The sequence below is a fragment of the Berghia stephanieae genome, chromosome 6 (assembly GCF_034508935.2).
Source record: "Berghia stephanieae isolate SIO BIC M18660-M18661 chromosome 6, UCSD_Bste_1.3, whole genome shotgun sequence".
Taxonomy (NCBI): domain Eukaryota; kingdom Metazoa; phylum Mollusca; class Gastropoda; order Nudibranchia; family Aeolidiidae; genus Berghia; species Berghia stephanieae.
Genome location: NC_088365.1, coordinates 40,338,583 through 40,351,082, shown reverse-complemented (window position 1 = coordinate 40,351,082; position 12,500 = coordinate 40,338,583). Strand labels below are relative to the sequence as shown.

The 12,500-nt window shown below is 37.3% G+C and overlaps 2 protein-coding genes across 2 annotated transcripts in view; both read left to right on the top strand.

The window, feature by feature from the left end:
* Positions 1-10,605, top strand: part of LOC144975028 (uncharacterized) — a 27,850-nt gene extending 17,245 nt beyond the window's left edge. Inside the window, exon 2 of the mRNA XM_078918672.1 lies at positions 9,930-10,605. Within this exon, the coding sequence (XP_078774798.1) occupies positions 9,930-10,220 (291 nt within the window). The 3' untranslated portion in view covers positions 10,221-10,605. The remainder of the gene's footprint in view (positions 1-9,929) is intronic.
* Positions 1,615-6,756, top strand: LOC144975027 (uncharacterized). The gene is made up of 2 exons (XM_078918670.1): positions 1,615-2,483; positions 6,124-6,756. Exons 1-2 carry the CDS (start codon positions 2,250-2,252, stop codon positions 6,286-6,288), a joined length of 399 nt encoding a protein of 132 aa, XP_078774796.1. The 5' UTR covers positions 1,615-2,249; the 3' UTR covers positions 6,289-6,756.
* Positions 10,606-12,500: the final 1,895 nt, after the last annotated feature.

The window sequence follows — 12,500 nt, the reverse complement described above, 5'->3', positions numbered from 1 at the left end:
GGTGGTGGTGGTGGTTGTAGTTGTAGTGGTAGTGGTAGTGATGATGATGTTTGTGGTGGTGGTTGTAGTAATAGTGGTCATGATGATGTGGTGGTGGTGGTGGGGGTGGGGGTTGTAGTAGTAGTGGTAGTGATGGTGATGATGATGGTGTGGTGGTAGTTGTAGTAGTAGTGTTAGTGATGATAATGTGGTGATGGTGGTGGTTGTAGTAGTAGTGGTAGTTTGATGATGTGGTTGTGGTGGTGGTTGTAGTAGTAGTAGAGGTAGTGATGATGATGTGGTAGTGGTAGTTGCAGTAGTAGTGGTAGTGATGATGACATGGTGGTGGTGGTTATTGTAGTAGTAGTGGCAGAGATGATGATTGGGTGGTGGTTGTAGTAGTAGGTAGTGATGATGAGGTGGTGGCTGTAGTAGTAGTGGTAGTGACGATGATGTGATGGTGGTGGCTGTAGTAGTAATGGTAGTGATAATGATTTGGTGTTGGTGGTTAGTGGTGGTAGTGATGATGATGTGGTGGAAGTGGTTGTAGTAGTAGTGGTAGTGATGGTTGAAGTAGTAGTGTTAGTGATGAGTTAAGGCATCACTGTATCTATATCCCTACAATTATGACAAAGAATGTTTACTCTTCTAGTTTCTAAATTTACTTGTCTTGCAACCAAAAATAGAGCATTTCCGCACCATGACGGAAAACACCAGAGACCAACCAACTACATCAAGTTTGACTTCCTATGACATAATGACAATTAAAATTTGATTTAAACTAGCATATGACCACCACCACTCTTTCTCCCACCCAACCTCATCCCTACTTGTTTTTAATAAACGGAACACATTGCTGATATATGGAGAGAGTAACAATAAAAATGTTTAGAAATTCGATTGAAATAGTGATAGATAAAAGAAACTAACAAGGCAATGGAAAAGCAGTTAACACGGCGAAAAACGTGAAGGAAAGGCAAAGAAAACCTTACCCGAGAGGGCTAAGTTTCTCACAAATTAAACAAGGCAGCAAAATGACAAATGATAAGAAAATGTAAATAATGTCCTAAGGGTGAAACTGTTGACAACCAAAGAGATCAAAGTCTCGTATATTTGTTGATGTGTGTTTGGTATCTTTTCACCGTTGACTCAGCCGAGGCTAGAGCATGACATTTATTGTAAATAGTAAAAATGATATAAAAGAAACACAATTAATTAAGGATAATCCAGCATGAAGTAGAAATATATGTATAATTTGTCACAGTAAATAGTCCAAAGAGAGAGAATAAAGACACCGTTGCAACGAAAATAAAATTAAGCTTTGCGCTCGAAGGATAAAAATCGAAAGTGGATCGAGAATCAAGAAGGCTGAGAACTCGGCCCGTTCGAAATCAGCTGATTGTATCGGACCTGGTACTCAGTTCACGTGGGGCGCAACTTTTGCGAACGGACACAAAAGTCAAAGAATCTAAAAAAAAAAAAGAATCATTTATGATGATGATTTTGAGGCCGAGGCAGAGGCCGGAGATTTGCACGCTTAATATTTTTACCGTAGGTCGTTTGACTGAAAAGGGGAGGGGGGGGGGGGGGGGGGGGGGGGGGGGTGATGGGGATGTTGAAATAACATGAAAAAAAGTGACAAATTTTGCTTTCTTAATGCTATTTTTGTGTCCAGCGTCCAATTTACCACGAGTTTGATACCAAACACAATGGACTTTTTGGTTTTTACTCCTTTATTATTAAAAAAAAAAAAAAAAATGATGTGAACAATCCCTGTTGAAAAGAAATCCGTTTCCCTCGCATAACCTCCCTCCATTCCCTCAGCCTCCAAGTATAGTAACACAAAACTCATTGCGACATACCTACATTGGCTGGTTTTTCCATAAAAGACACACACACACACACACACACACACACACACACACACACAACACACTGATTAATAAACAAAGACACCCACCCAGAGAGAGAGAGAGATAGATAGAGAGAGAGAGAGAGAGAGAGAGAGAGAGAGAGAGAGAGAGAGAGAGAGAGAGAGAGAGAGAGAGAGATAGAGAGAGAGACCTGCACCTTCATACACACGTGAACGATGTAACTGCAATTTTTAAATTGATAGGCATTTTGTGCTGAGTATTTTTTAAAACCCGAGATGGCGTCGTGGACAAAAACTGGAACTATTCAATTAATCGAACTCTTTAGAGAGAAGGAGTGCCTCTGGAAGGTCAAGAGAAAGGATTATTCCAATAAATTAAAAAGGGAACGGACATAATATGATGAACTGTTTGATTCTGTTAAAATATTTTATCCTGACGCTAACAGTCGGTAACAGGAATACAGGGTCCTCAAAGATAAACAATTTGAGAAGTGCATGGAGAAAATATATTTTAAAAATGAAAGCATCTGAACTGTCCGGAACTGGAGTAGAGGAGATTTACGAACCGTCCCTATTCTACTTTGAGTCGACGAAGTTTTTGTGTGCCACGGCCAGGAAGAGTCAAAATACAGTAAGTAGTTTCAATTCCATCCTTCTAAATATACGGTATAAGACAAAACCTAACTAATCTCCCCCCCCCCTTCTCTCTCTCTCTCTCTCTCTCTCTCTCTCTCTCTCTCTCTCTCACACACACACACACACACATTCTATCCCTCATCTTCATTGTTTCCTATCTGCTCAGCTCACCTCTTTCTTACTAGATTACATACACATTTTGGCAGCTGTAAGAAAACTAAATTGTTGAAATATTCCTTGAACATATTTCTTGTGTCGTTTGCTTGGTCCGAGGCATTCCTTGTATTAGTTTGTCTTATGGTCACTATGTTATTGTTCTGTACTCGAAGCCCTTCATTGATATTATGATCTTGGTCTTCTATATCTAGTGATTCTAGTGGTGTATATTGGTCGGGCACTTTCTTGCGAAGAAAATTGTGCAGCACACAGCAAGCTATTATGATATCCTCGATAGAAGATGGGGCCATTTTGAATTTGCTATTGAAAACACCAGAATACCAAAGACATTCTCAATTATTCTGCGAGCTCGAGACAGCCGATAGTTGAATACCGTGTTTTTCTTCATCAAGAACTCTCACGCTGTAGCAGATTTTGCTGTAGAGCAAACGCCTCACCCGCTATAAAAGCAAATGGTAGAGCGGTTTTCTGTGATTTGGATGGAAGATTTAAATCTGATTTTAACTTCTCATAGAAATCTGTGTTCTCAATTACACCTCCATCTGACACAGGACCATTCGTACCGAGGTGAATGTAGATGAATTCTTAGTTTGCATTGGCTATTCCAAGTAACACCATACTAAAAAAAAGACTCTTGACTTGTAGTTGAAATAGAATAAGCCAGAACCTGATAGTTGGGTTATTTCGTCATGCTTGCCGTCTTTTGCCTCTAGGCAACCAGGGAACTGCCATTTTTCTTCAAACGACTTGGCAATAGCTGTCCACTCACTAGCATTTTCTCGAAACTGAAAAATAAACAAACGGGTGTAAATGAAGCTGCAGTCAATACTATTTCAGTATCATTTCGTTCTGTGTTATTTTTTGAAAATATAAATCTCTCTCTCTCTCTCTCTCTCTCTCTCTCTCTCTCTCTCTCTCTCTCTCTCTCTCTCGCTTTGTTTTGCATCAACTGTAGTCTGTTCAGCGATGTTTTTGGTAGGGCGTACAGGAGAGATTTACAATAATTCAAGCGGCAGGTAATAAGGCCATGGATGAGTGTTTTGCATGTTCCGTCATCAATAACATTTCGTATTCTGCATTTTAATTTGGAGAGCGCTATGAACAGCCTGACAGCACTTGGTTATGAATGCGCGCATGTCTAGGTGAGTGTCAAAATAGAAACCAAGGTTTCGAACGACTTTGGAATTTTTAATGACAGATTCTCAGAGGGACAGTCGGTTAATGAGTATATCCTTTCCTGTCTTTTTTAATACAATCAGATAAGTTTTGTCCTCGTTGAATTTAAGCTTGTTGTTTGTCATCCAGGCTTTAACGTTATCTAGACATGCTGCGAGTCGCTGCTTTGTTTCTTCGATGTTTGTTTTTTTGTGTGGATGAAATGGGGGTGTATAACTGGATATCATCGGCGTAGAGATGATAACTGAGACAGAAGGTCGTGATGCTGTTGTTTAAGGGTTATGTATACATTGTACAAATATAAGGGCCAAGCACTGATTCCCGTGTAACACCAAATTGCAGCTTTGTTGGTGATGAAAGGGAATCATGAGAACGCCATGTGAGTGATGAAAGGGAATCATGAGAACGCCATGTGACCTGTCTCGTAGATAACATGAAAATCATTCTAGAGCTTTGTCTCCGATTCCAAAGAGCCTCTGCATTCGGTCTAGTAGTATTGCGTGATCCAGTGTTGAACGCGGCACTTAGGTCTAGCAGCAGTAGTATTGCATTATCATTTTTGTCAAGTTGGTGGACAATATCACATTGTGGACACGCAAAAATGCTGTTTCTGTGCTGTGTGATCGCTTATAGGCGGATTGAAAAACAGTGTGCAAATTGTTAAAATTTATGTAGTTGTTAAGACGTTTGACAATGAGTCTCTCTATTAATTTTGAAATGAAATGAAAGTTCGAGATTGGCCTGTAGTTTTTAAATTGATCGCTGTCTAAATTTTTCTTTTTCAAGATTGTAGTAATTAGAGCTTCTTTGAAGCAGCTTGGAATGTCTGCATTCTCGATAGGCCTATTTGCAATCGAAGTGATATCAGGTACGACTTCCTTTACACATTCTTTTAAAAGCCACGTTTGTACAACATCACGTTTGTACTGTTTATTTGAGGCTTTCTTAATTAATTCAGTAACCTCTTCTATTGACGCATGGCAGAAATTGGACAATGGTAGCAATTTTATTAGTGAAGTAATCATTGAAGCGCTCTGCAAGTTCTGATTTGTTTTTGGTGTGATGACAGTAATTTTTCCCCACTATCAGCTTTCTATCAAACCGTTCAGAACAAAAAAAAACGCTTCTTACTGTTGCCTTTACTATCGTTCACCTTGTCTCTTATAGATTTTCTTTTGGTTTCGATTATCAGAGTTTTAGTTGCAGTTCGTGCTTGTTTATAAAACTCTCTGTGTATTGTGAGTCTTGTTTTCCGCCGTGTTTCTTCCGCTTCTCGTCTCATTTGCTTTGACAACCGAATTTCCTCAGTGAACCATCATGTGTCAGGCCTTATGGTGATAACTTTTGTTGAAAAGGAGCATGGTGATCAAGAAGTTCAGACATAAAATCGTTAAAAATAGACACTTTGTCATCTAATGTGTATGCACGTTCAACTTTGATGGTAAGACCAGATGTAATAATGCCACTTCTAAATTTCTCAATATCTTATGACTTATATTTTCGAAATGTAACTGTCTTTTTTGTGGGTTTCGGTAATTCATATAAAACATATCGATGGTCTGATATGTGGTTACTTTGTACGTGGGCGTTATTCAACAAAATGTCATCACGGTGTTTATATATGAGAACTAACGTGTTTCCCTTTTCATGTATTGGTTCTGTGATGAGTTGGACTTAGTTCTGTGCCTCAATTAAATTGAGAAAATTCGATGCATTGTTATCTGACTCGTCATTCACATGGATGTTGAACTCCCCTAAGATATAACGATTGTCTCTTGTTGACAGATCAGTGAAATACTGTTCAAATAGTTAATAAGTTACCACGCGTCATTACGAGGGAAGTGATGTCATGACTGTTGAAGCCTATTGGTCGTTGTTTGCGACAGCCACCGCTGGCTCGACGAAAACAGTTATGCTGTGTACTTGTATTGTATTCGGATGATGACATAAGCATAAACAATGATGTGAACATAAGTCGGTACCAGACTATCAACTGACAAGGATGGTAAAAATTATCATGTTGAATCCGTTTTAAAATTTGTTGATTAAAATATTTCGTTCTTTTGAAAAGTTGTAAAATTATATCACAAGATTCACTGAAACATGTCACACAGGGTGGAATAAAAATTCAATGTAGAAATAAATGTTAAATGGTTTAAAATCACAAAACTTCACAAATATATATATATATATATATATATATATATATATATATATATATATATATATATATATATATATATATATATATTACCACCATCTCACTCCCTCCGTCCATCCAGCAGGATGTTGATTCTCAAGATCATGACGAAGCTGTTGATGAAGATGACAACACATCGTCGAGATCTTCATCCCCGTTTAAATGTGTGATTTCGGACCGAACCCAGAACCGGCTCCATCACCGGCACTTTTACAGGCGACAAAAAGCAAAGGTCGTGTGGTGGTGAAAAGGAAAATGGAGAAATCACAAGAATTCTGCGCATGGCGTATAGAGAGTTGTCCTCCCCTGATGTCAGCAAAGATTAATTGGATTGTTTTGTCATGTCAGTGACACATGCCTTCGGGGCATGTCACGGGACCAAATGCTGTATGCCAAGAAGTTAATTTCAGAGGTCATATATACAAGGGCCCTTTGAATAATTTGTCAAGAGCCTCCAATTTGATCGATGTACCGAATACAATCAATACCAATATTGCTGGACCATCTCATGTGTTTCAAGCTCCTACAGAATATGCTACTTAATCTCTTGATGTGTATAGCGGCTATACCTAATAAGATAATTAACTATAAAGGTGTTTCAATATGAAAATCAAAATGTAAAATCTCTCTCTCTCTCTCTCTCTCTCTCTCTCTCTCTCTCTCTCTCTCTCTCTCTCTCTCTCTCTCTTCATCTCTTTATTGCTTGACTTTGTATGAGAATTGTGGCCAATGTTTAATAAAACAATATAATTGAAACTTCACAAATATATATATATATATATATATATATATATATATATATATATATATATATATATATATATATATATATATTACCACCATCTCACTCCCTCCGTCCATCCAGCAGGATGTTGATTCTCAATTACGAATGAAACCCAACCCCTCCGTGTAAGACTTAAAAAGAAATACTCTATCCTTCTGATTCCGTAGAGTGCATGTGAGTCAGAATTAGTCTCTGTCGCCATAAACTTAAACGGACTGGTAACCACGAATAATTTTAAACCTCTTTAGCCATGCTGTCAGTATTTATTTGGGGATGAGAGATATAAAGTCAAGTCATGTGTCTCTTGGACGCTAACCACTACACAAATGAAGACACTCTTCATTCTCAATTCCATGCCTTATACCTTTCCCCATAACATAAGACGCTAGTATATCGCATTTTGTCTCTAGTCCTTGGTGCAGGGAATCCAAAGGGTAGATTTTCTAAATCAAGATATATCATTGAAATTGGCTAAATATCATTATTATCTTACCTACCTTCATATAATCCTTCGCAAGGCATTGGAAAATAGCCCTGCATGTCTCAGGACTAATCACCCTCAAAGATTATGGTGAAATACATATGATAAACTTGAGATCCTCATACCTTCTCTCTCTTGCTAGAAAGCCTAGTGTCGCTGTCAATCTTTCATGAGGAGAAATAGCTGCTCTCATGTGCGGCTATGTGGTCTTGTGGTATGACACTCGCTTTCGGATCGGAAGGTCCTGGGTTCGAGCCTCGCGCTCGACGCATAGTTGAGTCCTTGGAAAAGGCTCTTTACTCACTTTCTCTCACCGTACTCAGGTGTAAAATGAGTACCTGGCCGTTAACAGCGTTGTCTTTGTCCGAAAAAATTGTAATATCGCCTAAGAGGCGGCATGTCCCGTCCTGCATGTTAAATGTTGCTGTTGACCAGGGACCCTTTGTAAAGCGCTTTGAGCACATTTAGTGGATATCGTGCTATATAAATCTCAATTTATTTATTATTATTATTTATGTTCGTGTCCTGTCTCGCAATTAACGGAGAAGCCATATTTAAGAGATGAAGATATCTATGTGTCCTCATCCATACGCAAATAATTCCGTAAGTCACTGGGTATAATCTGTTCTTGCAATAAATTTGTATGAGTGAAATTAAATCTTTTATGAACCACTGTATCGTCCATATAGACCTTTTTCTTTTAATTGATTTTCTTCGTTTTAATACAGAATAAACTATCAAAGCACATAAACACTTTCTTCTTCGTATAGACATTTTAACACACCAAAGGAAATAGATGAAAGTGTGAACTCGTTTCAATTCTGCGCGAAAGTATATCAAACCTGCATAACTTCAGCCGCACCTCAGTCCGTACAGTCCGTGAAAGGGCGATGAAATCATCAGTCAGACCTCCAACATGGACTTAGTGGGAAAAAACCGATAGTGTTGAATCCCCATTGGGCCTAACTTCTTAAGTCATGGTTTGCTGAACCGACGTAATAACATTGAACGTGTAAATGAGTTGAATTAATGATCACATTCAAACGGGATCCAATCTCCCAACTACCAACTAACATTCAAAGACAGTACAAGTTCATAGTAAATTAGGGGCCGTTTGGGTCTAATTAATAGGAAAATCCTTCAAAAAAATTATCTGGGGATATTGTTGGAAAACGATATCTATATTATTATCTAAAAAATAATATTATTGAAGTTCAACTTCTCAAAATAGACAAAAGGCACGAAAAAGACGTCGAAAAGGGTACAGGTAGTGAAAAAATAAGTGTGAAAACCGGAAAGCTATTTTGAAATTTTCTAAATATGTCATTTTTCCAGGGATATTGGGTCAAATATTTCTCAGAATCTATTCAATGAAATTGTATGAAAATTTCCAGTTATCACAGAGATAATATATTATGTCACCATAGAGAGGTTGTTTTGAAAAGGAACGTGTGTTTTTAATTCTAATCCAAATTATACATTTTTATAATCAATTTTGTAATAACATTGTGATTCGCAACTTTGTAATGATCAAATAAAATCCCATAAACTTAAGCTGTAAAAACTCTATGATGACACAAATGCTACAATGTTGATAAGAGGGAAGAATATTACCATAAGACTGTTTTACTTTTTTTTATGCCAGACCCCCAAATCAGGTTACAAAACAGGTATCAACACAGGTAATGTATATTTTTCACCAAAAATGTTGTTTTCAACCTATAATGATGATACAGAATGTTTTAAATTGCCCTATTTAGGTAATTACTTTTTTTAAAAAAAAGACCCAAACCACCCCTTGACCCCAAAGTATGTCTTCGTGATGACTTTGAACTCTGAAATCGGGGTTTCTTGTTTTTAGTATCTAGTCGGGGAGTACAGTAATATAGTCTACTTTTAGTTTTAGACTTTCCGTAATTATTTAAGCAATAAATCATTTGTTAAGCCTGTATTTATTAATTTGATCTTCGTTTTAATATTTAATTGCAGAGAGCAGCACCCTTTTATGATACTAACTATTAAGCTATTTAGTTACCAATTCTATCCTACCCAGGCCCTCAGGTTGTTCCATCTCCAATGTGCTGGCTTCACCAATTATTTTATTAATGAAAGATAACAATATGTCTTCAAGGTCAAGGTCGAGAAAACTAACTTCCCGCTATGACTTTCTTTCTCTATTCCATTGTAAAATCCAAGGCGGCACATATCTTGTGTGCTCATCTCTCACTTGCATTGTAGTAGCCACGAGACGAGGGTGACGCGAGAGGACACGTGTTGCCTGCATAGTGATGGTTGGAATAAATGACCGTGAGAGAAAGCACAAATCATTGAGGGTCGAGGAGGTGACAAAACAAAGCACACAGCTGTTGACGAAAATAATTAAGTGCTAAAATATTGTTTTAATTTAAAAACTTTTTAAAGGAAATTTAATTCGTGGGATGTCAAATTCATGGAAAATATTGGACGTCGCGAAGCAATTCGTTCTGTGGAGCTACCGTGCTTACCAGGCATCTATATAAACACTTTCTTTGAAGAAATAGTCACATGTTTTGCAATTTACTTAGACTTCCATATGCAAATGCATTTGTTTAAAAAGCAATTATGTTATCTCTATATTTTTCAGGCAGGCAAAAAATCGTCAGCAAAGAAATCTGGGAAAAGGTCAGGGAAGAAACTTGGAAAAACTTCAGCGGGTTCCAAAAAATCAAAAAAGTCTGCAAAGAGCCCATTGGGTTCCGCCAAATCTCAAGCAGCGCCTCTTGATATAATGAGTCCTGCAGCAATGGAAAACTTGTATTACATTGCACACGATGCCCCCGATGCCTTGGATAAACGCGGCTTTGATTGGCCAGATGTTTCCAAAGGAAAGAGAAAAAAAGGAGGCAAGAGGAAAGGAAAGAAAAAGAAGAAGTGATCTTTTCAGTGCTGCATATTCAATTTCATATTATGTCATAAATCTAATCAAGGGTCCTTATTTAGGTCTTTTAGTTATTCTCATGCAAAACGGTGTAGAAATTTGTAAAGTAAAAATAAAGCAAGCAACCAATTGATAAGAATAAATAAGCTCTTTTTCTTTAACGACCAAAGAAATTGTCAATATGTATGTTGATATTTTTTTAGCTGTTATTTATTTTGTCATTGTTCATGCTGCTGCCATTTGCCTTCATTGTGCTTTAAAGTTTAAATAAATGCAGATGATTTGGGCAATAATGGCAGAGGTTTAGGCTGCCGGGAAGGTGATTTTTTTTTTACAAATTATTGTTTTCATTAAGTAATAAAAAGCTAATAATGAAAGATCATCATGTCTTATATTAGATCTCTCTCTCTCTCTCTCTCTCTCTCTCTCTCTCTCTCTCTCTCTCTCTCTCTCTCTCTATCTCTATCTATCTATCTATCTATCTATCTATCTATCTATCTATCTATCTATCTATCTACCTCACACACACGCATACACTCTACCTACCTACCTACATATCGACCTACATCTCTCTTCTTCTTCTTCTTCTTCTTCTTCTTCTTCTTCTTCTTCTTCTTCTTCTTCTTCTTCTTCTTCTTCTTCTCCTTCTTCTTCTTCTTCCATCTGTCTACCTGACTGTGACTGTGTGATTGTGTGTGTATTGAGAATATTTTTAATGATCCTTTTATTAAAGCAGAAATGGAAACACACTCTTACACTTTTTGTTTGATAAGCAGAAATGTTATTGCTCCGGTAAATAATGTAGTCAATCCTCTATGAACACTGTATTTCAAAATAATCTGTTTTAATTTCATACGAGTGTACAAAATAAAAACATAATGTATATTGTGTTTAGAGGGCATCCCATCCCCGTTTTAGGACTTCAACATTCATGTTTCGTTGAAAGAGTATTTCATAATGCACAAAATTTTACCCATAATCCCTTTGTAAAGTATAGCCTAAAGCATAGTGACCTTTACTAATGGTCCGCTTTCCTGTAAAATCAGCTGATTTCGAATGGGCCGAGTTCTCAGCCTTTTCGATTCTCGTTGCACTTTCGATTTTTTTCTCTTTCGAGCGCAAAACTTGAATTTGATTTTGATTGCAACGGTCTCTTTATTCTCTTTGGATTATTTACTGTGACATATTATACATATATTTCTACTTCATGCTGGATTATCCTTAATAATTGTGTTTATTTCATACTATTTTTACTTTTACACGTAATTTCATGCTCTAACCTCGACTGAGCCAACGTTGAAAAGATAACAGACACACATCAACAGATTTACTATCTAGATAGACTCTGATCTCTTTGGTTGTCAACATTTTCACACTTCAGACATTATTTACATTTTCTTATCATTTGTCATTTTGCTGCCTTGTTTAATTTGTAAGAAGCTTAGCCCTCTCGAGTAAGGTCTTTCTTTGCCTTTCCTTCACGTTTAATCGCTGTGTTAACTGGTTCTCCATTGCCTGTTAGTTTCTTTTATCTATCACTATTTCAATCGAATTTTAAAAAATTCTTAATTGTTACTCTCTCCATATATTATAGTCTCATTAAAAACAAGTAGGGGTGGGTTGGGTAGTAGTAAGAGTGGTGATGGTCGTATGCTAGTTTACATACATTTTTAATTGTCATTATGTCATAGTCATAGGAAGTCAAACCACCTAATGTAGTTGGTTGGTCTCTGGTTTCAATCATGGTGCGGAAATGCTCTGTTTTTGGTTGCAAGACAAACTACAAAAGGAAACATGCAACCGAAGCAGACAAGCAGAAAGTATCAGTTTATGGATTTCCATTGGAAGGAAAAGATACTTTGCATGCTTGGGTTCGCAAAACTCAAAACTCATGAAGTGACAAAGAACATGGGTGTTTGTGCCTTACATTGGCCACCAAATACACCTATGATACAAAGAAATAGACACCTTGTCCCTGTTGTGCCACCAGCGGTATTTAATGTCCAAAAATCATGTGTACCAAATACTCACAGTAAAACCCTGCGACCTACATGTAAGGCCTTGTCTGTTGTTCGCTCAGTAGAACCTGATCAGCTTGCAGAGTTTGTAAGATTAGATAAGTTTCACAGCCACAACATGTATGCAGAGTTTTTAAAAAGTTGAAGATTTTGCATGCATAGCTGAAGATGACAGAGGTTATTTAATTTGAAGTAAAGCAAGGGACGGGCATATTCATGAAAATCTATCTCAAACCCATTGAAACTGGCACTACCTCAA